At 37.3% G+C, this 23,646-nt stretch overlaps 1 protein-coding gene across 3 annotated transcripts in view; it reads right to left on the bottom strand.

The window, feature by feature from the left end:
- Window positions 1–23,132, bottom strand: part of prkg1a (protein kinase cGMP-dependent 1a) — a 102,953-nt gene extending 79,821 nt beyond the window's left edge. The window contains exons 1-3 of one of the 3 annotated variants that reach the window (XM_089117216.1): window positions 22,487–22,623; window positions 22,283–22,382; window positions 5,913–6,079 (exon numbers count right to left, since the gene is read on the bottom strand). In XM_089117216.1, the coding sequence (XP_088973342.1) occupies window positions 5,913–6,036 (124 nt within the window). In that variant the 5' untranslated portion in view covers window positions 6,037–6,079; window positions 22,283–22,382; window positions 22,487–22,623. Of the gene's footprint in view, window positions 1–5,912; window positions 6,080–15,008; window positions 15,594–22,282; window positions 22,383–22,486 lie in introns of those variants that run through there. The other 2 variants (XM_039650833.2, XM_039650832.2) reach the window with 2 other exon arrangements.
- Window positions 23,133–23,646: the final 514 nt, after the last annotated feature.

Below are 23,646 nucleotides of genomic sequence, written 5' to 3'. Positions count from 1 at the left end.
ATCATGACCTCAATTTTTTGTGTTTTCACATACATAATGCCATAAAAGTCACCAAGTTTCGTAACATTGCGATGAAGCTGTGATTTTTAAAAATTCAAAACATACTTTTTGTAATCAAAATTTATTGGTGTGTATGTATATAAAAGTGTGTTTGTATGTGTGTGTGTATTGGTGGGTGTGTCTGTTTTGCACTCTAGATGTTGTAGAGTGTCACCCCTTTCCTGCGGTGTACTTTTTTTTAGAATTGTGGCCGATTTGTAGATTGTACATTCAAAAATTCAGAGAATTTTTTTTTTTTGTCAATTTCCCATTCATTTCCTATGGGTCGGTCATTTTTGACAGAAGAGCAAAAGTGTGACTAATTTTTTTACGACCACTTAAATTGCTCGAATCATGACCTCAAATTTTTTTTGTGTTCACATACCCAATGCCATAAAAGTCACCAAGTTTCGTAACATTCCGATGAAGCTGTGATTTTTAAAATTTCAAAACAGAAAATTTTTCGGTCAAAAATGACCGAAGAGCACCTGAGAGTTAAAAAACGTTTAATACCGAAATACCGTTTCAAAGTTTAGGGTAAGATTTTTTTGGGGGGGGATTGGGATCAAACGTGACTAAAGACAATTGCTGCTGAAAATTCATGACAGGAGTAAATATTGCATAAAATAAATGCGTCAATGCTTTTACAAATTAGAAACATTAATAGAGAAACACTGTACTGGCATACTTATTTTACTGAAAAATTCTAGTGGTGCACGATATATCGGCCACCGCTATAATATCGGCCGAAATGATACATTTTTTACACATCGGCATCGTTCTGATGTCAAAATAGGGCCGATGTGAACAGGCCGATAATCATTGCTGTGTATTTTTTGACGTGCATGTAGATTTGAGTGTGGGGGTGGGGATGTTTGTTTTTGCACGAGCGCATACATTACAAGCGCAAGTCTTGTAAGTTTAAACATCAAGCGCAAGAAGACTGGAACTTGCACATTGTTTTCTGTCAGTGTTACTAAGGCGTATTTTTGTCCCACCAAAGCCTTATTTGACCGGTGAGTGATGTAGATGTAGATGAATGACTTCTGCGCTTATTTAACTGAGAGAACGAGCAGAGAAAGTGAAAGCCCCGGTCGGCGCGCAGTCTTCAAACTTGCTCTCTCTCTCTCTCTTATTTGGGCTGATATTTGGTATTCTACATTTTTATGTCCTATAGCTAGCTATTTGTCAGCACGATTGGACTTTAAAAGACAAAATCATCCATTTTGTCATTTCTTACATCGTGTCTACCCTGTATGAGTCTGTCTGGACAAAGCAAAGGTGCAAATGATATGTCCTTCGTGTAGCCGCTGCTTCAGAAGAAGAACGGGCATCCGCTTGCTATCAGTGAATCATTGTGTCGCGCTGTGCCGCGTCCAATAGACTACATTCTCACGAATTATGAATTATGGATGTAGCCAGCACTAGCCAAGAGGGAAGATTAGACACATCATATACCTGCAGGTAAGAAAACGTCATGGGCAAAATGTGTCAACATTACAGACATGTTAGTTTTACGTGCTATTGCGTCGCTTGATTTCAGTGTAGAGAAAGTTATGCTCGGGATGATGATCATAATTTGTGTGTAATCCTGAGTTTATCCTGATAGAAATATTTAAAAAAGCCTTAAACTCCAACAATCTTTTGGAAAAGGGGTGTTTTAACCACACAAACAGCTCAATATGAAAGAAAGTAAAGCTTTAAAAAAATAAGCAAATGGAAAACCATAAACAGGAGAGAGCAATATGAGTGAAAACACAGGAAAAGAAACAAGTGCATAAATGTAGACCAGAGGAATAATTAATGGGACATTGAAAATTAAATTGGGTGACCAAATCACAAGATGATTTGGCATCTGTCACATTGAGTGAGCAGAATAAAAAGAAGCCAAGAACAGGCAACATAGTGCCTGGTAAGAGTAAAAGCAACAGACGTTCTTGTGATAAAATGACCATTACAATTTTACAATATTTACTGTGTTACAATACTGACAGATAAAAGAGAAGATGATGGCAAATTTACAAGCCAGTCAGTCAAAGTGACAGATTATGATTATTTGTAGCACTCCTTTCATGCTGGTTAACCGTGGTTCTGACGGTTATAAAGTGATTGAAAACTAAATTGGAGAACAGAACATTTTTCAATCAGTGAATCCTATTCAGTGAATCCTATCCTTGACCTTAGAGGACTATATGGGCCCTCTAGTCAATCTGTGCTTGCACATTTGTCCTCATTAATGTCAGCCTGAAATCAAAAGTTTCATATTGTGCTCAGTGCATGTTATTCTATATTATATATACACCTTGCTCAGCCTCTGAAATAGCTTTTCTTTCCTGCTGAATCATGAATCACTCTTCCTTAGCCCCTACATAGCAACCAACGGTGCAATGCCTACTGTTGTTCAACTCCAAAATATTTTCTCATTGAATATCACATTTAAAAAATAATGTATATCAGATTACAGGAGGTAAAATATAAAGGATACATCAGCCATGTCTACATATCGCACTGGATAAACTACAGTAAATGTATGTGTGTGAACATCATGGAAGAAAATGTAACCATTAGTTAGTTTTAATTGTAGGAGAAAACTAGTTAATTAAGTATTTTTGTGCTATTTTCTTATTCTAGGTTTACGTTTGCCTTTGTGTCAACGTCACAGGATGTGATACTGATGATCGAGGATCAGTGTCTCAATTATTCATGAGACAGTGTGTCCTTATCCTATGAGAAGACGCCTTGGTTAAATATTCACGACAGCATGCATTCATTTATGTTTCAAACTTGTAAGACCGCAGAGTAAGTGAGAAATGCATTAATGAATAAAAAATTATTTTGTTTTTGCTTTGTAAGAGTTTCTGCATCACATAAGTTCCATTCAATAGAGTCTTAGACACAAACATGATTCATCCACCAGTCCTTAAGCGCCAATAACCGGCTTATACCGGTGTTATCAAACGGCTTATCAAAAAAATGATGATATGTTATTATATAGAGAGCCTAAGTCCCGCCCCTCCGCTTCCGGCTCATGGGACCTTATTTCGGAAAAAATATGAATGGTAGTCAATGGCGAGAGACAATTTATCTTTTTATTCTGTCTGAACTGTGCCCTCAATTACACATATGACGTTTGTCAATTTAAAAGATAATTCTGAAAGTCAAAAAAACGTCGCAGTTTGTCATACAACAGAAGAGTGACATTTAGTTTTATGTGAAATTCGCTCTGTGAACTACATCTCCCGGGAAGCGAAACGAGATCCGCTGCTCGTGTGTGTGCAGTTTGGTACAAAACACTCAGGTATGACGGCGTAACGTTACGATTATAACGTAAGACTGTAGAAACAATGACAGACAGCCTCAGTAAAGTTAGCTTCATTCATTGAGAGAAAATGTGCGCCTTTGGGGTTTGTAGTCTTTGTAATTACGTATTTTCACAGTCTTATACCTCAACGGTTTTACATCAAACTGCGACTTTCTTTACTTTAAAATGAAAAACATCATATGTGTAATTCAGGGCACAATTCAAACGAGATCAAAATATTTGTTGTCTCTCGCCATTGACTACCATTCAATATTTTTCCGAAATAAGGTCCCATGGTGGTCGACCGGAAGGGGAGGGACTTAGGCTCTCTATATACTTATTAAAGATACAAAAGTGCATTCATTTAATGCAAAGTACAAGTGTGAACGGCTGTGCAATTATTTGTGCATTAAATTATAGATGTCGCAGGATATGGTGAACATTTTTACCAAGTACATAAGTGCAGATAGCGGTGAACACTGGCTGGTTATGCATTTTCTCAAAAATGTATTTTGTATAATTTTTAATCCCAAGAAAAGCTACGGACTGCAGCTTTAAATAGCAACACTTGCAGGATTTTTGTGGCTGGCTTGTCCTCTTGGTTACTAATAAACGACTTTTGGGTGGTATGAAGTCATGCATCAAATATACCCAAGCTGCAAAACTGTATTAGAGCTGACATTATCTACAGTCCTTAAGCATGTCTTTATTTATTCAGATTGGGGCTAATTAGCATGACAACTTCAGCACACAGGCTAATATGACATTCAATGCACAATAATAGCATGCAGGGCCTAATTTCCTGTCTAGGTTCTCATCTTGTAAGGCCAAACTAATTATCACAGCTGAAAGGTCTTGTGTGACTGAGAACTTAAATACTCTATCCATCCGCTGATATATCTCATCATCAACATAAGCTTTAAAATACAGGACTCAATGTGATTTTGGGCATCAAATGCTGGTCGGTTTAGCTCGGATCACTATTATTGATCCTCTAACCTCCATCACAGACTCTGAGTCTGAATGGAGGATCATTGAATAGAAGTATTCTTTTTTTTTAATCTCAAAAGCGCTTTACTGCTTTGCCTTTGCAGTCTGTATTGTATTTCAGTCAGTCTCACATGTAAATAATGAAATCTGGAAAACAGATCCCCAGCTATGAAAACTTTGTTTCTCTTTCTATTAGAAAATCTCAAATGAATAGTCCTCATTCTCTCTCCCATTTCAGTTCTCTCTGAATCTTTTGCTCTTCCTGTTTTCTATGACAGAGCTAATGATGAGAGAATAGATTTAATTGATTAAAAAAAGTTTTTTGCCTATGTTTCATTCTATTTTTTTTTTTTTGTATTATTACAGAGAAAAAACATCCACTCTGTCACTACTCCTAATTGGATTGTGCCAGGATATGGTGTGTTTGGCATGTGCCCAATTTGTACTGTACCACAAAAGCATCGAATCTCTGAAGCATGACTAACGAAATCTCTTAATTCAAACCAAGTCTTCCTCCTTTCCCTCCAGAACACAAAGAGGAAAGACAGAGCAAATCCTGTGATCCTAAGAAAACAAAAAAGCTCTTTTATCTCATTAAACCACACAAACGGAAAGATGTATTGAAAGATGTAATGACATCAGAGACAGGTGGCTGACACAATCCTAACCTAACCACACCAAAACCACATCAAATATTTAATCAAAATTGTAAATGAGTATCAAATAACACTGATGTTAAAAAAAATCTAAAAATAAGTGATCGGCCATGTTCGCGAAGCAAAAAGTATAGACAGAAAAGTAGGCTTATATTCTCCTGCTTCAAATGTTACACTAATGTATCCCAGTCAGAGTCTGTTGTTGTACTACCAAAAAGTGTTTACATGCATTTAATAATATAGAGACAGCATTTTAGGACATATTCTCATTTATAACATTACTTAAATGCACAAACTATTAATTGCAGTGCAAAGAAACACGAATCATTACTGAACCTGCATTAACTAATTATCTATGTTCGAGTCGAGTCGAGTCTGGCCATCTCTATCAGCATCAGTTTTAACCGTTTCAACTGTAAAAGCCCATATCAATACAACGTTTAACGTTTGGGAAAGTCTAACAGCTCTCAGAGGCTTTGGCTGCTTTGACTGGATCAATTTAACAGGCACCTATCAATACATATCTAATCACAGAGTCAATATTCTGGATCCACTCAGTGGATCTACAGCAGAATCACCAAATGTGACTGAGTTTGACCTCACGGACTATAGACACTGGTGTTATTTCACCTAGGAAATACAGGTTTGGTATTTTCCTTACACAAAAATATCGTATGGCTTTAGATTCTTCAGAAGACAGATCATAAGTGGTACAGAAAACGGTTTGATAATTTTTGTAAGCCTGGCAGTTACTTGCCATCAGGGTTCATTGAATTAAACAGAATTAGCCTACTCAAACATTGTGCAATATTTTTCCTTTTGGTATTCATAAATCTATTCAGGGTTCAAAGACATGGCAGGGAGAGTAAATGACAACATTTTCATTTGCATCTCTCTCTCTCTCTCTCTCTGTTCCCGTCTCTCACCTTCCATGACGTAGACGAGGGAGCCCACGTCCCCCTCTTTAATAATACAGCTGTTTTTTTCATAGTCCACTGGATACATACAGTCCACTATCTCCTGGATCTGAGACATCTCAAGATTCTTCATGAAGTCATTGTCCAGGATAGCTGACTTAATCAGTTCCTTTGACCTGTGCAGTGCAGAAAAACAGAGTTAGGTAGGGCTGTAACAATACTTTAACATAACATGACCATATTCGAAATAGAGTAGTAACTTACTGCTTACTACAAACTGCTAATACTGCCTAAATTTTAAGAAAAATAGAACAATGCATTATGCAACGATAAACATGTCAAGCAGTACCATGCTACATTATGGTCATATGACCTCATTATGATTATATGCAGATTTACTTTGGGATGTCTACTAACTCTAAACTTTTGGCAATTAAAAAAAAAATTAAAATCAAACTATGAATAAATGTACAAAATAATAACTGACACTGTCAATAATATACATGGGTGAGTTTGCTTCACCATATGGGACTGCAAGGAAACACTTTTCATTGCTGAATACAGAATCCAATGCAGTGTACTAATATGTTGTATAGATTTTGGCAAATGAAGTGCAACATCCAGGTGTTATAATTTCCAAACATATCGGAATATATATGAACTGCCTTAATTCTACATGGCATTGATTCAATAAGGTGCTGAAAGCTTTCTTTAGAAATGTTGGCCCATATTGATAGAATAGCATCTTGCAGTTGATGGAGATTTGTGGGGTGCACATCCAAGCACGAAGCTCCCATTCCACCACATCCCAAAGATGCTCCAATGGGTTGATATCTGGAGACTGTGGGGGCCATTTTAGTACAGTGAACTCATTGTCATATTCAAGAAATCATTTTTTAAATGATTCAAGCTTTCATGGTGCATTATCCTGCTGGAAATAGCCATCAGAGGATGGGTACATGGTGGCCATAAAGGGATGGACATGGTCAGAAACAATGCTCAGGTAGGCCATGGCATTTAAACAAAGCCCAATTGGCACTAAGGGGCCTAAAGTGTGCCAAGAAAACATCCCCACCATCATTACATCACCACCAGCCTGCACAGTGGTAACAAGGCATGATGGATCCATGTTCTCATTCTGTTTACGCCAAATTCTGACTCTACCATCTGAATGTCTCAACAGAAATCGAGACTCATCATACCAGGCAACAGTTTTACAGTCTTCAACTGTCCAATTTTGGTGATCTCTTGCAAATTGTGGCCTATTTTTCCTATTTGTAGTGGAGATGAGTGGTACCCGGTGGTGTCTTCTGCTGTTGTAGCCCATCCGCCTCAAGGTTGTGTGTGTGTTGTGGCTTAACAAATGCAAACCTTGGTTGTAACGAGTGGTTATTTCAGTCAAAGTTGCTCTTCTATCAGCTTGAATCAGTCGGCCCATTCTCCTCTCACCTTTAGCATCAACAAGACATTTTCATAACTGAGCAGATTGTGAAATACTCAGATTGGCCCGTCTGGCGCCAACAACCATGCAATGCTCAAAATTGCTTAAATCACCTTACTTTCCCATTCTGACATTCAGTTTGGAGTTCAGGAGATTGTCTTGACCAGGACCACACCCCTAAATGCATTGAAGCAACTGCCATATGATTGGTTGATTACATAATTGCATTAAAGAGAAATTGAACAGGACTTCCTAATAATCCTTTAGGTGAGTGTATATACTGTAGAAATAGTAAGAGATAGTAATCTGAACATTGCCAATGAGATGCTTCAGGAAACAAATCAACAGTGAATGTGGGTTAAAAAAAGATGAAATGAAGAGGATATTTCAGAAGATGAAAGTAAACAGACAAAGTCTCTTAGTCAGCGCTGGACGTCACAGCAAACAAAAATCAGGAGAATTAGGATTTCAAAGGTTTGCGTCACAGACACACAAATAAACTCATTTCAACTGAAAGTCAACGTAACCTTAACCTCCCACACAAGGACTGAACACAATGAAAAAAAATAATATTTTCAAACACATGAAATATCAGATGCAAAACTATTTTTGTTCCCATGATGAAATACTTCACTAAAATGCAGAAACTGACTTGAGGAGTGTAAACACCGTGGCTCTGTTTGCACTAAAAACGTTGCTCTTTTTTTGGTTTGTTTGTTTGGTTTCTTGAGCAGCCAGAGAGAACTTCTCGCACTACCCTTTTGAAGCGGGATCTGTTTGAATGAAAAATGGCAGATGGAGCACAGTGTTCTGGAAACCTGTTTGGAAATGCAACTCAAGTCATTATTTATGCAAATCCATTTAGTTCATCAAAATGACATTTGCTTGCTCATGTGATGGTGGATGAAAAAGCCTGGTTTGATATGGTGGAGTGTTCTTCAAATACGACACTTCCGAACATTCCTCAACACAAAGCCTATCATTGTGACAGCAATTCCCTATTTTTGTAGACCTGGACTTACGCCAGTCATCTGATTTAGTTAGGCTACTAAAATCCACATTTGCTCGCCTATGAACCACACAGTGTTTACATTCCACAGACACGCTCCGCTGTGAGCAGAAATAGGACTTTAAGATCTCTGCAATAGTTTACATACAGCTTCTTTCACTTTCACACATGGACAGTCTCACCCTAAGGAAAATGTTATTGACTTTAACATGGGAGATATAAAAATAGAAACAAATTTGACAATTGCTGACATGCAATACAATTAAAAAGCAATAAAATGAATTTGTATGGCATTGCTCGGTTCATGTGTTGTTGGAGGAATTTCATGAGGGGCATGTGAGATCATAATGAGATTAGTAGGTTCAGGAGAAATATCATGAGAAGCAGGACATTTCAGCAAAAGTCTTATTAATATAACTGGTTTAATAATGTAACTCAACATGACATTATGACTTTTGCGTAAACATACACGCCACTTTCGAGTCAAGTGCGGTGTTATCTCTACGCATTTTGAGCTATCCGCGTCTATGCATGTATGTCTACGCCATTAACGTCCGAGTGATTCCGCGTGTCTGTACACGCCGTCAAATGTCCAGTCATAAATGCCATTAACCCCAGTGATGGTTAGGTTTAGGGACGGGGTTGAGGTAAGTCATATATTTATATTTACAGTAATAACGTTAAGTCAACGGCGTTCATAAACACGCTGAAAAGCGAGTATGCGTCTTGATAGCACGTCAAAAATGGAAATACGAATTGGTGTGTCATACACACGCTACTTCATGAGATCAGTCTGTGTAGCTATAAAATGCATTTAATGTCTCTCTGTGCTCTGTTTTGCGGTTTAGTTTTGTGATATTTTAGCATACCAGTCTGTATTCTGGATGACATTGGCTCTCTGGAGGAGCAGTCAGAGATGTTTTACATCCAGTAAAAGCACAGAGATCACTGGCCTCATTTGAGACAACCTCTGGATCATCCATAGCCTCTGTTTGTTTGACTTACATTTTTACTCGCTGCCTTTTTCAGGAGAATTATTCACGTCACACAGGTCGACAGACTGTCTCTCCCTTAAAAGGACAAAGTATGCCAAGGAAAGGAAATTTGGAGAAAGTGGTAGACGTGGAACTGAACGTCTTGTATAAAGACACTGAATAGATCTTGCATATAAAAATTCCTACGAGAATGTTGTGCATTGGTAGGCATTTTGTCTGTCTCGCAACATTTTTCGTCAAGAGAATCGTATTAAAAAATACTGGGGGAAAAAAACTGAAGAAAGAATTCACCATTGCCGGTGCAGAGGACTGTCCGGATGATCTGTATTGATTCACATATTCTACCCTCTCTGCATGACTGCTGTGGTCTCATTGGAAAGCCATCAGTTGTTCTGTGGTCATCAGATGTGTATGCTAATGAGTTAATGGCCACATCTTCCTCTGTTTATTATGCCCATTTTCTAGACAGAATGCTGAAACAGGAAACAAAGTCTCATGGCAGATAACAGCTCATACTGCACATGACATTGCATAATAATAACCTGAGACAAATGAATGGCCAAGTTGATTTATTTCCAGATTTAAACTTACTCAGCAGAATTAAGGGACATATAATTTGTCCTTTATATTTTAAATGAAAATTGCACTGTTTATGCTTATGAATATACAGTAGATGCCAAATGCATTGCTGTGATGTACAGTATATTGATTTTAGCCATATTCTCACTCAGTGGAATATAATCTTAATTTAATTTTATACCAGCACAACTGAAAAAAAAAAGTTTCTGCAATTTTTGTAAGTCACCAAAGAACAGCGGCATGAATTTAATCCAAGGACAATCCAACTGCATAAATCTGGTTATGAAGTCCCAAGTTAGTCCACCCATACTGGCATATAATGGACTTCACTGGGAACCAAACGGTTCAAGGTCTAAAAGAAAGTTTTAGTGCAAACTGTAAACTGTTCAAAGGGCTTTAAATGATTCGACGAATAAGGGTCTTATCAAGCGAAAAAATCGCTCAGTTAATAAATAAATAACAAAGTTTAAGTTTTATAAGCTCAAATGCTCACCTTGCTCTGTTCTGTGTGACTCTCCTGTTCGAACTTGTTCATCAATGAACAAATCTTTTTCCGAGTCAATTCGTTCGTTTCGTTCGTTGAATGAACCAAACGACTTGGAAAAAGATTTGTTCATTTTGATGAACGAGTTCGAACAGGAGAGTCACAAACGTGCGTCACAGAACAGAGCAAGGCGAATATTTGAGCTTATAAAACTTAAACCTTGTTATTTATTTATTAAATGAGCGATTGTTTCGCTTGATAAGATTCATCGTCTGGAATCGTTTAAAGCCCTTTGAACAATTTGCAGTTTGCACTGAAAGTGTCTTTTGGACCTTGAACCATTTGGTTCCCACTGAAGTTCATTATATGGAGAAAAATCCTGTAATGTTTTCATCAAAAACCTTAATTTATTTTCGACTGAAGAAAGAATGACATGGATATTATCAGCAAAAGTTTTTTTTGTTTTTTTTTTAAAAAGTGAACTACTTTAACTAAAACTACAAAAAAACTAAACTATACAAAATCTGTTTCAGTTATTGAAGAAAAAATATAAATATTTTCGTTAAATATGTACTGTTGAAATGGGTAATGAAATGTAACTAATCATGTAATAATTTATCATCTTTTATTGGAAATGGAAACATTTGATAATTGCCTTAAAATTTCAAACAACTGATAAGTGATCAAACTCCATTTTATAAAAATCAGTTGTCAAGTTTATACATCAGCATATGAGAGTCAAATTGGATGACTAGGGACACGATCTAATAATATCGAGATCATTAATTTATCTATTGCCAAAATTATGGGAAAAAAAAGAACAACTGGTAAAAAATATAAAATTATTGAAAATATTCAAATCAGAAATGTCAAATTGCATAGTTCCAATATAAGATGTGCACTAACCGAGAGACGTTTTTCAATTAGACTGGCATTTATTAGCTTTAGCATGCAGGGTTGAGTATTTCACTGATTATTCCCATTCAATTTAATTATGTATGCACATAAATATTTTAATGCACGAAGTAGAGGCAAAGAACTTATTGTTTATTAGTATTTATCATTAATAAAATAAGTATTATTATGCACGTTATCTTCCCTGATAAACATGTTGAAGAAAATGTCAGCCTGAGCGGCTTCTTCTCGACATGATTAATGCCCATTAGTGTGTTGTGTCAAAATTGACTAAACTCAATTCACACGGTATGGATTAGATTTAAGATCTCTTTAAGAACTTTTTGAAGCATCAAAGAGGTAGTAGAGTAGCTGTCAATGTAAGGATAAAAAGCTCTCAGATTTCATCAGAAGATCTTCACTTGTGTTCCGAAGACAAACAAAAGTCTTACGGGTTTGGAACGACATGAGGGTAACAGGACAAGTGTAGCGTTATTCTCCTGAAGTCTGAAATAAAACTATAAAGGACATTTTAGAGCTCATTCAGTCAAACTGATAAGGATTATTTATAGCACAACAACATGATTTTTTATTATTTCTTTTAATATTTTTGACTGCTCCCCCAAACCAAAGTGCCTCCTATAGCTAACGCAGGCTAGTTAGGAAAAATAGAGAGGACAAAGAGTCCAATTCAGACATTCCTATATCGGTACAGGACTTCTTCAGATCTCTGATATTTCAAAATACCTCAGACAGTGCAGATGTCAGAGAGACCAGTTCAGAAGAGACATTTTAAACAAGACTTCAAAAAACACTTCTGGTCTTTCATCATTAAAGCCAATCAAATGCCACTGCATTGGAAAATGCAAAAAAAAAGAAAAAAAAGAAGAAACTGAAACAGGAAGAAAGAAGATGCAATTATGAGACAAAGACACACTGCGAATAACATTCAAATGGCAAAAACTCTTATTCTACCAAAGGAAAGAAAGGGATCCGCGTCATTTGAAATCATTTGCCTTTACTTCTAAAAGAAAGCAGCAGGACATTTGATGCATGCACACATTGGCAAAGGACAAGCAAAATAAAAATAAGTCTTCTCCCTGACCACGCACATTCAAAAACATTAAGCATATATGACTAAAGCATTATTGATGCCAGTTGTTCCCATCTGGCAGCCCAACCCAAGCTGATATAATCATTCATTGAGGTGCTCATGACCTCAAGATACAAGCAGAACAGAAGAAGAAAATGCAGAACAAGCTCCGCTGTGGTGTTCAATGGGTTTTTCTGTACAAAACAAGGTGTGAGCTGTCAAATGTCACAATGCTCAGAAACAGAAGAATAAAGTTCCTCTACTGCCAAACCACTGGATACAAAATAATTAAGGGTATGTGAGTTCATGACAGCAGGTTGAAACACAAAGATCCTTCACATTCAGGCGAACTGTTTAGTCTGGTTAGGCCCTCGGGTCACGGCAGTGTCTATTTCAATTGAAACATGACACAGTACTGTGTGCATAATAACAGATGATCATGTAAATAGTGTTTGTGATCCACCTGCTGCACGATATCAGGCTGCTTTGATAAGCAAATCAGTCCGTAAAACAAAGCAGTTATTAAATGGCAGACTTTGGGTATGTCCATGTCCGTGCTCTTATAACTACTCCGTTCAGACACAGTATTCCTGGTTCCGATTTTTCCTTGTGGAAAATCAAACTTTAGAGCGTCATCATTAAGATGCTTCTGCAAATGTCAATGAATGGCATTTTGAAGAGAGCATAATAAGGTTTTTTCTTTCTTTCTTTCTTTCTTTCTTTTTTTTTTTTTTTTTTGGATTTACATCAGACATTAGAATAGTTTCAACAAGTTGCCATGGTAACCAAAGCCAAAAAACAATCAACACCATTTATTGCTGCTTCAGTAAAATGGTAATTTGACACAGATGAAAGATTGTGTTAAAATACCTGCATTACTATGTTATTTTAGCATGACTATGATAATATTTAGGTAATGCACTAAAGAACAACAGGTGAGTTCAGTGAAAAGTGTATGCATACTTCCCTATGTAGTAGATATGCAAAAAGCAGAAAGTCAAATCAGTATAGGGTGTCTGAATATACAACAATATGACACACTAGGCAAATATTTGGTTTATGGAAACTGAAGCTTCTTGTTTCCTTGTAGGGATCCTGCATGTTACAAGGTTTAAGCTATACAAAGCTATAGCCATATATCTGATCAGATTCATGCATACAAACCTAGAGAACTTTGAGCTGGGCAGCTTTTATTAAAGTGTAATAGAAAACAAGAAAGTTTTTCTTGTTACACTGCAGCTTTTTTCCTTTGTGGTTGTTGTTAGGATAGGCTACTTCATAGGTCATATATATTAATGTTGTATTTGTAGAGTACTTTAAACTCAACATTCAACATTGACGTTATCAAATAACACATTAACGTAAACTGAGTTTCAGATAGCAAACTGACATTGAATCAACGTGGAAATATGACATCGAAACAACGTTGATCTGACATTGTTTTGCTCATCGAATTAACGTTGAACCAACGTCAGACGCGTCATTCTTTCAAAACTAACGGAAAATCAACTTGAAATCAACGTGTTGTTTCAACGTTATGAAAGCAAACCAATTTTCGATTTTTATTTAGCTTTGAAGAATGCCGCGTCTGATATTGGTTCAACGTTAATTCAATGAGCAAAATCAACATTGTTTCAATGTCATGAGAGACGTCGTTTCCACGTTGATTCAATATCAGTTTGCTGTCTATGCACGGCGGTATTTCCGGTGAAGCATTAGGGATTTTCGATAACTTCCGCCGATCGTAGAGTCCAATGCAATACCGAGAATTTATTGAATTTTATACTCCATGGTTATACTAAAGAAACGTTAGTCACAAAAACAGATAAAACAGACACCCCTCGTTGTGTTTATGCTTCTTTTTAAAATTATATTAAATAAATATAACTATAGGCCTATATAACATTACATCTAAACGTATGTACGTTTCGTTTTCCTCGGTTTTCCTCCGCTTTAATCTCCACAACCGGAAATGGACGAGCATCCTTGCGTCAAATGCGGAATTTATGCGTGCATATAGCCCATTTCCATGTTTCACAGAAGCGGAAGTCGTCAGTAAACTTCCGTAAATGAGAGAAATATATTGTTATATAAATCCTATTTGCTCAAAAAAAAAAAAAAAAAAATTAAAAACTCCACAATACATTTTTCACAACTTTCAAAAAAAAATAAAAAATAGAGAGATCGATAGCCTAATGTTGATCAGAAGATGGAAAGATGTCAATTTTATCACTCCCTGTTTTAGAAACACACTCACAGTAGGTTATTGTAGGCTATTTGATGTAGGCTTCTATTACAAAGTAGGCATATAGTGTTGTAAGTAGGCTTTCATACATTTAAACTGAAAATTAAAAAAAACTTTGCCGGATTTATATATGCTGGTTGGCGTTAAACCGCGTCATCACTGTCTATGAAAAGGGTCCAATGATTGGACCCTTTTCATAGACAGTGATGACCCTCCAATGTGTTATGATAACTCTGTTCCGTCACAGTTTAAATTGGATTTCAATATTAGTTTTATTTGGGATTTGATGCTGTTAGCATATTGACGTTCGACTGTAAATGTAGCCTAATATACCAATTTTTGTTTTTGTTTTTTGGTTAACCTACTTGGCACTCTTGGGGACGTTGGGCAGAGTCACGTGACTCAGCTGCTGGACGTTGGCTGGTTCGGCGCTGATCGCCTGTCGTTTGGTGCGCTGATGCTCCTGAAGCTCCGAGCGGTTCTGGACCTGTTGTGTCGCCGGGCGAATTACGGAGCGGTACTTATCCAGTTCGTTCTGCAGTTTCTGAATCAGTTCGTCTTTCTGGTCCAATTCGAGCTCCAGTTCGTCAATAAGAGCATCTCTCTGTCTCAGTTCTTCAATTTTCTCCTGAAGCGCGTATTGGAGGTCGCGTAAAGTCCCCATCATCATCCCTTTCCCTTCTAAACCAAATAAAATCGAACAGAACCGAATAAAACCGAACAGAACGGCACTTCTAGTAACTTTACTGAGAGGAAAGAAACACTGAGCACTAAACCAGCTACTCTGAAAGGAACTAACTACAAAACGAGAAGAACCTGTGAGGGGAAAGTATCTCAGTGTTTCCGTGTACAAAAAAGAAAAAAAAAGAAAAAGGGAATAATCAGCGCTCAATCCAACAGAGCCGCACAAATCCTCAGCACTGACAGTCAGAAGCGTATCCGTGTGAGCGCGCATCGCTCGTGGGCAGTGACGTGATGAATGAGTTGAGCATGAGAGTGCACAGAACGCTCGCGCGCGTCACAGAAGAGCACAGATTCTTAGACAGTCTGATGTTCAGCTCTGTACAGCTGATTGCTGTGCGACAACTTTACAAAAATACTGCAAAAGCAGGCTATACAAAAATAAGTTTCAAAATTACTCAAAATTAATTCAAAATTATTCAAAATTGCAGAGATGGGGTTTGCTAAAGTTGCAATTAAATAAATGCGTATTTTCAGTTTTCCCGTTGGTTAAAAAAAATCTGAATTAGAATCAGAATTTGTTTTTGTAATTGTTTTAAAATGGTGGATCCATATGCTCTTGGAAAAACGAGAGATATGAGCAGGGGCGTAGCACCAAATTGTGGGCCCTGGGTACAAACCATCTTGCTGGGCCCCCGTAACAAATACCATAGTGACATGGTGGGGTATTATCATAAAAACACTTAAAATGTAAACAAATTAAGCCACACTCAGATTAATATATTTTTGTTTTATTGTCAAAAGTACTGGCTCCAGACTAACTTTTTTTGACTAGGCGCTGTTGCCCCTGACTGAAAATTTTAGGAGCGCAAGCAGCTTGCAATGCAATTATTAACATTTCCCCCAAAATAACTTTAATACAAATTCAAATATTACGATACGCAGTTTTATTTTAAGTTCACAGGGCTCCAGACTCAAATTTGAGGGCAGCAACACCTCAAATCAGAACTCACACAGAGTAAAAAAAAAAAAACAAAAAAAAAAAACATCTGTTAGCACTGGGGCTGACAATAAATCACTAAGCTTAATGTAGATGAAATTAACTTTTTTATTATCATTCATAATGTCTTAATATTAGTTATAAAAAAAAAAGAAGTGAAAACGTATAAGGAGTGAAAATAGCCAATGAAAATCCTACTGTTTACAATGTTTTTTTTTTTTTGTTTTTTTTTAAATTAGAGTTTTCCAACATATTAACATTTTTCATTTTAGGACAATTTTTAAAGGATGAACAAAAAAATGTGTTGGTCATCAAATACAACATTTATATATGATATAGGCTAATAGTTTTGAAGTGTTGGATGTAGTACTGATCTATATAATGACATCATATAGATCAGTAGTTTAGTCTACTTGTAAGCGAATGAATATTTCTGTCACATTATCATATTTATGGTTAGAGTTAAATTATAACATTAGCATAAATCCATGGTGAATGTTGCTGATTTGTGGACTGAAAGCCTTCTAAGTGTTTCTCCCACTGATCTAATGAATGTAGGTAGGCTATTATCTGATATGAGCTCAATGAAGGCATAGAAATTCCAAACTAAAAATCCAAATGATAATATTTTATAGCCTATTATTTTACTGTTGGTCGAAAAAGTCAATAAACAAAAACATACCAGCAAACATTATTACAAAATCAACACAATTAGGCTATAGAGAGATTAAAAAATAAAAAAATAAAAAAAAAAACCTTATCTGATTCTCAGGACAAAATCGGGCAAGTTGTCACGTGTTGTATGCTTTCATTTAACATAATGAATTGATACAAATTTCTATTGGCCAATAAATGGTTACCACCAGAGATACCTTGTTGAAGAGCCCTAGTTTTACTATTTACTAAAGTCCTCTCTTAGTTAGAGGGCCATGTAAACAACCCAGCAGAATGTCCAACACACCAGTAGTTTGCATATTAGCCTGTACAGTATGTCTTGATTAGCTGGATCAGGTGTTTTTATTAGGGTTGAAGGTAAACTGCTGTGGCCCTCCAGAGGCTGAGTTTTACACCTTTGCTATAGGCTGTTTAATGGCAGGTTTCTGTTGTGACAACCCCAACTAATGTGATTACATTCTCTGCTATTGGGACATTCACAAGTTAAATTAACTGTCTTATTCTTGGAAAAATACTCCCTGGAAATGATCAATTGCCAAGATTTCTGGAATGTGTCTAAACAGAGAGTACCTTCACATTTAAACTTAACCTGAAATATTCACTGAAATAAAATGTGGGACATAGTCCCAGTCACCTCTATTCATAGTTACTGACATTGCTTATATAGCTTGACTTACCTCAACTTTGAAGAGCTAGTAGATATGCATTACGTTTGAGTTTATAAAGGACATAAGGCGCCCTCTGGTGTCAGACTATGAAAGACACACAGGGACAATGAAGTGATGTGATGGCAAATTATGCTCATTGTGAGAGGTGTTAAACTTCAGAGCCCAGTCTAAGCAAAATTATCTGTTTTCATAGGCTATTTACACATGAACAAAACAGCAGAGTACATTAAAAAATCCTAAAGTATACTCAAATACTCTCAATTTGTTTCCAAACCCTTTCTTTCTTGTGTTGAACACAAAATAATATATTTTGAATAATATCGGGTAACCAAACAGTTGATGAAACCCATTGACTTCCATAGTATGTGCAAACAAAGTCAATGGGGTCCATCGACTGTTTGGTTACTTCTTCAAAATAGCTTCTTTTGTGTTCAACAGAAGAAAGAAATTCATGCAGTTTTGAAACAAATTGAGAGTGAGTAAATGTTGACATAATTTTCAATTTTGGGTGAACTATCCCTTTAAAGAGAGACACTAAGGCAGTGTTAGCAGATGAAAATGAGTGAAACAAACCCTCATCTTTGGTATCTGAAACTGAAACCGCTTAAAAAGATCCCAAGGGCCCACAACAGCACCCAGATGTCTACCATTCTTTGGATAGTTATTGTAGTCAAAAATAACACACAAAGAACAATTAAATATAAAGAATATCTAAAAATAACAAATGAGGAATGCAAGATTATTCCTTCTTTCTGCCACTTATTTTTGTCCCTTCTCTTTCTCACTGTCACTGCCCTTGAAAGGACCTCTCCCAGAAAAACAGGCTTTAAATTTCACCTTAATAAACTCTTCCTGCAGGGTTCTTCCTTTGTGGATCGATGGAAAGAGGATCTGTTGTAACATGACTAGTGTGGCTGCTCTTTTGTGCCACAGACTCACATCTGCCGCCATTTTGTCTCTTTTATGGGACCCTTAAGTGCACCAGCTATTTTTTAGATGACACCAAGATCTTATTATTAATGATAATTCCAGCTGAGGAGACAAAGTCTTGACTACTCCTTAGTTTATTGTAAAACAAATGTACCAAACAAAACATATATATAAAAAAATATATATATGGACTTTAAAACTTGTCTAACCAAGTTTTGTCCAAATTTAGATATCAAGTGAAATAAAATGATGTCCAATTTCAAAACAATTACTTACTTTAGTGTAATATACCTGTTTGTGAATAAAAAAGGTCTGCAACCTTTTGAAGATAAAAGTCCACAACAAATAGCCTAAAGTTATTGTCTCCTAAAAGAAAGAATTGATTCTGAACTACTGAAACGAGTCGTCAGCAATTCCAGTCCGACTTCCTGTTACGAACGTAAGTAGCAATGTAACAAATTTGCATAATCCCAGCCTATGGTTTTCATTGGCTACCTGCGAACAACTTCTACTTTGCCTCGTCCTTAAACACTTGTAGCTGAGACTGGAAGAGTTTGTCTTGTCGACGTTAGCAAAGTCCTTTTAAGGCAAGTCATGCGACTCGGCCGCCATCTTGGCAACGCCTTCAGGCAGCTATTTCGGACTTAACAAGACCGGGCTCTATCTAATGAATGGGCAGAGAGTCAGAACTGCACTTTTACTGGTCATCGGTACATAAAAACTGCATGTATAGAAACAGCAGTAAAATATAATAAAAATCCCTGAAAAAGTTTGATGACTTTGCCCCAAAATAAGGTTTAAAACTCGCATGCGGCCATGCGCCAGGGTTCTCTCGCTATCTGTTGCGCGCGTTGCACAGTTTGAAACACAGTCGCGCTCTTGCTCGCTCGCTCGCTCTAGATTCCGGGAGATTTGAACTAATGAGCTTTATGCCCAGCTGCACTACTTCCTGAACTTCAGCCAGCTCCTTGTTTCCTGTCTGCCATTATTGGCCAAATTGATTAATTCAGGTGTGTCTGATTATTGTTGCCATGACTACTGAGGTCAGGTACACCTGAATTAATCAATTTGGCCAATAATGGCAGACAGGAAACAAGGAGCTGGCTGAAGTTCAGGAAGTAGTGCAGCTGGGCATAAAGCCCATTTGCGGGGATCAGTGAGCCTCTATCAATCTGCGCTGATGATGTGTGATGTCTGTGTGAGCAGGTGCGCAGAGGTATGGAGAGTCTTGATTTCTGTTGAGACATTCAGATGGTAGAGTCAGAATTTGGCGTAAACAGAATGAGAGCATGGATCCATCATGCCTTGTTACCACTGTGCAGGCTGGTGGTGGTGTAATGGTGGATGTTTTCTTGGCACACTTTAGGCCCCTTAGTGCCAATTGGGCATCGTTTAAATGTCACGGCCTACCTGAACATTGTTTCTGACCATGTCCATCCCTTTATGGCCACCATGTCCCCATCCTCTGATGGCTACTTCCAGCAGGATAATGCACCATGTCACAAAGCTCGAATCATTTCAAATTGGTTTCTTGAACATGACAATGAGTTCACTGTACTAAAATGGCCCCCACAGTAGGGCTGCAACGATTAGTCGATGTTGTCGACAAAAATCGATAATAGAAATAGTCGACAATGAATTTCATTGTCAAAGTTGTCGCAAGACATGTTTTTTTTTCCGACCGAGGCATCTCTCTTCATTTCAACCTCTGCCGAAAGTCGCACATGCGCATTAGCTTCTCTGCTGAGCGATAACATACAGAAATGGCGGTTTCCAATGCAGCAGCTGCGCGTACCAAAACATCTAAAGTTTGGGAACATTTTAAATAAAAAGATTACCTGCATGGTTTGCAAAGCAGTCCTTGCGTATCACGGCAGCACCTCTGTGATGCACGAACATTTAAATTGAAAGCACGTCGGACAGTTGAATGAAATGGAGTTTGACTCGCCTCGGTCAGATTTAAATAACATGGAAGTCAATACGTTTTGTTTTGGATGTACATTGCGATTTTTATAAGCGTATTTTCGATATTCAGACGACTCTGAAAGCTTATTTTAAAATCGTTAGATTTCATAATGTTGAGACGAGTTGTAAAGTTCTTTTGCAACAGATTGACCACTGAATGTTTCTCACAAAATGCACTTAATGTTTTTGTTTATTGTTTTATTGCTGCTAATGTGCCTGCCCCTGGTTTACAAGAAGAAAATGTTTACTTGATTTTAATTTATTTTTTCTTATAAAACAAATGTTGTCCTTTATAAAAATGATAGAGTTTCTCTATTTATTATGTCTATACTGACCGAGCACTGTGCCTAATTGGTTTTAGACAGGGCATTTTTATTTACTTTTAGTATGAATCGGCCTATCAGCATTAAAGTTACAAAATTTTAGAAAAATTTAATAATTATTTGATTAATCGACTAATCGTTTCTATAGTCGGTGACTAGTCGACTATTAAAATAGTTGTTAGTTGCAGCCCTACCCCACAGTCACCAGATCTCAACCCAATAGAGCATCTTTGGGATGTGGTGGAACGGGAGCTTCGTGGCCTGGATGTCCATCCCACAAATCTCCATCAACTGCAAAATGCTATCCAATCAATATGGGCCAACATTTCTAAAAAATGCTATCAGCACCTTGTTGAATCAATGCCAAGTAGAATTAAGGCAGTTCTGATGGAGAAAGAGGGTCAAAACAGTATTAGTATGGTGTTCATAATCCTTAGATGAGTGTATTGTGGACCATAAGTAATTGTATTCTCTATTACTACTGACAAGTTGCTAAAAGTAGTATTGTAATTTCCATCATTAATTAAAAACGGAGGGTTAGATGATGCATCATAAGGCAAAGTTTGTTTATCAGCACATGGTCTCAGTGCTCATTAAGCTACAAACAGCTTGTATCCCTCTGCTTCTTCCATAATGAAATCATTAAGGTAGGAGTGATTAGGCCAGCACATCTGTCTTCATAGTAACTTCATACGGTCACAAACACAAAATGCACATACTTTGCTCTAGTCTAAGCATCCCAAAAAAATGCAATTATAAAACTATTAGGTTTGTTGTCATATAGGCCATACAGTAAGTGATGTGATGGCCCTTAAAGTGAAGGGGGAAAACAATAACAGAAGACCTTGTGCCCTCTTGTGGGCTTTTCTGCATGCAAATCAAATGTGAGGTGATGCTGATACGTTTTCCAAACGGTCTTTTGAGCTGATTCATGTATTTGTTACTTGGAAAGCTTACGGATTGGGGTGGGATTTGACTCATGTAAATTAGCTGGATAATTATATGCAAGGCTATGCATTCAAAATGGCTATGCAACAAAAAATAATAGTTGTAAGCATATTTGAGATAATTTTAAATGAATTTATAAAATAAAATAATGAAACGCATTAAGTCGCAAAGTCCTAAACTTCTGAATTGCCATCCTTAGAAGGTTTGGCTAAATCTTACACAAAGATGCTCAAAGAATCAAATGGATAGGGCTGATGGGAGGGGAAGCATATGGTCAAACAAAGCACTTTCTAATGGCGTATTAAATATCCTCAGACAGGCTCTTGGGCGCTACACGTTCAAACCCTAAAAGCCGATAATGCACGAAGCTTCCTGTGCTCGGAGCCCTCTGGGATCTGATGATGATGATGATGATGGTTTAGATCAATGATACACTCTATCTCCCCCACCTCCTCCTTCTCTCTCTGAAGCTTCACAAAGATGCTCTGTCATCATGACTTTCTTCATTCATGCCCTGAATCCTCATCCTCAAATACTCGTAATGATGCACTATAGAATCAAATCAATGTCAACAAAGTGTTAACTTTAAAAGTCATGACCCAAACCATGTGAAAAACCATAAAGCATTAGTTGCATGTGTGAAATCATCTCACCTGTCCGATTTAGCAACTCTCCTAAAGCTTTGGTTTGATAATAAATCCTGGTGCGTTTGCGGTTCTGCTGATATTCCCTGCGCGCGGTGCGTTCGCGGTCCGATCTGCGCGCTCGGTAAAACAGACTGACATTTGTGCAGCTTTCTCTTCAGCTCGTGGATTTCGTCTTCTCGCTCCAACAAGCGCCTTTCCAGATCTCGTATCCTCTCCTCCTTGAGCATTAGAATCTTGGCAAAGTCTTCCTCTAGGTCACTCATTCTGAGGTAGTAAAAAAAAAACTTTAATCCCCTTGAAATCAACCAGGCGCGCTCTCAAAATGTATCACGCGCCCAGACAAGCTCTGGTTGTGAAGCTCCAGTGTAAAACAGCTGATCTATCCACGTGTTTACAGTTGGAAACGGGAGTCGGCTTCGGTCCCGCTGACGGTTACTTGTTTCCCAAACATCCCTGTCCAAAAACACACACCATAGTACCGAGAACAGACTGTCTCCTCATCCACTGGATCTTCAAAGGCATAGGCGGAGTTTCACTTTTGTGCTTGGGGGGCTAAAGTGGGGGGAAAGAAGCTGTAGGCTAGCCTATTCTATATAAACCACGATAAGGTGCAATTCCACGGACATTTTAAAGCACAGAGGCGATATAAATGCGCTTACACTGGAGTCCCAAACCTCAATATGTGTAAGGTCAGACAGACGCGCATAGATCGATATGACAAGTTTGACAACTTGCCGTATCCGATTTGTGAATGAATCATTCTTCAGAAGAGTCGAATCTTTTCAAACGGTTAAACGTGATTTGGATATCTTGAATGAATCGGTTGAACAATCTTTTTCATTAAAGTTGAATCGGCCCAAGCTATTGACTCTATTTTTAACAAAGAAACGAAACTTTCTTTTTCCTAACAAGCCCGATTCTTTATGGACCCGAAACCAATGTGTGAACTGATTTGGATTGCACCAAGGATTTGACCGAGGGCGGGCGAAAAGTTAGTTACGCCCATATAATAGCCTACATAAAATAAATATTACAGAAAAAGACTATTCAACATACAAGCGAAAAAAAGCGTAATTATTGTGTAAAATTAAAAATGTAAATTCAAAGGCTATTGATATTTTAAATAGCCAATATTTTATGAAGTGAATCATGGCAACAACAAACTG

The sequence above is a fragment of the Pimephales promelas genome, chromosome 11 (assembly GCF_988280905.1).
Source record: "Pimephales promelas chromosome 11, fPimPro1.hap1.1, whole genome shotgun sequence".
In the NCBI taxonomy this organism is placed as follows: Eukaryota; Metazoa; Chordata; class Actinopteri; order Cypriniformes; family Leuciscidae; genus Pimephales; species Pimephales promelas.
The sequence above is the reverse complement of the archived record's forward strand: the minus strand, read 5'-3'. Positions and strand labels throughout refer to the sequence as shown.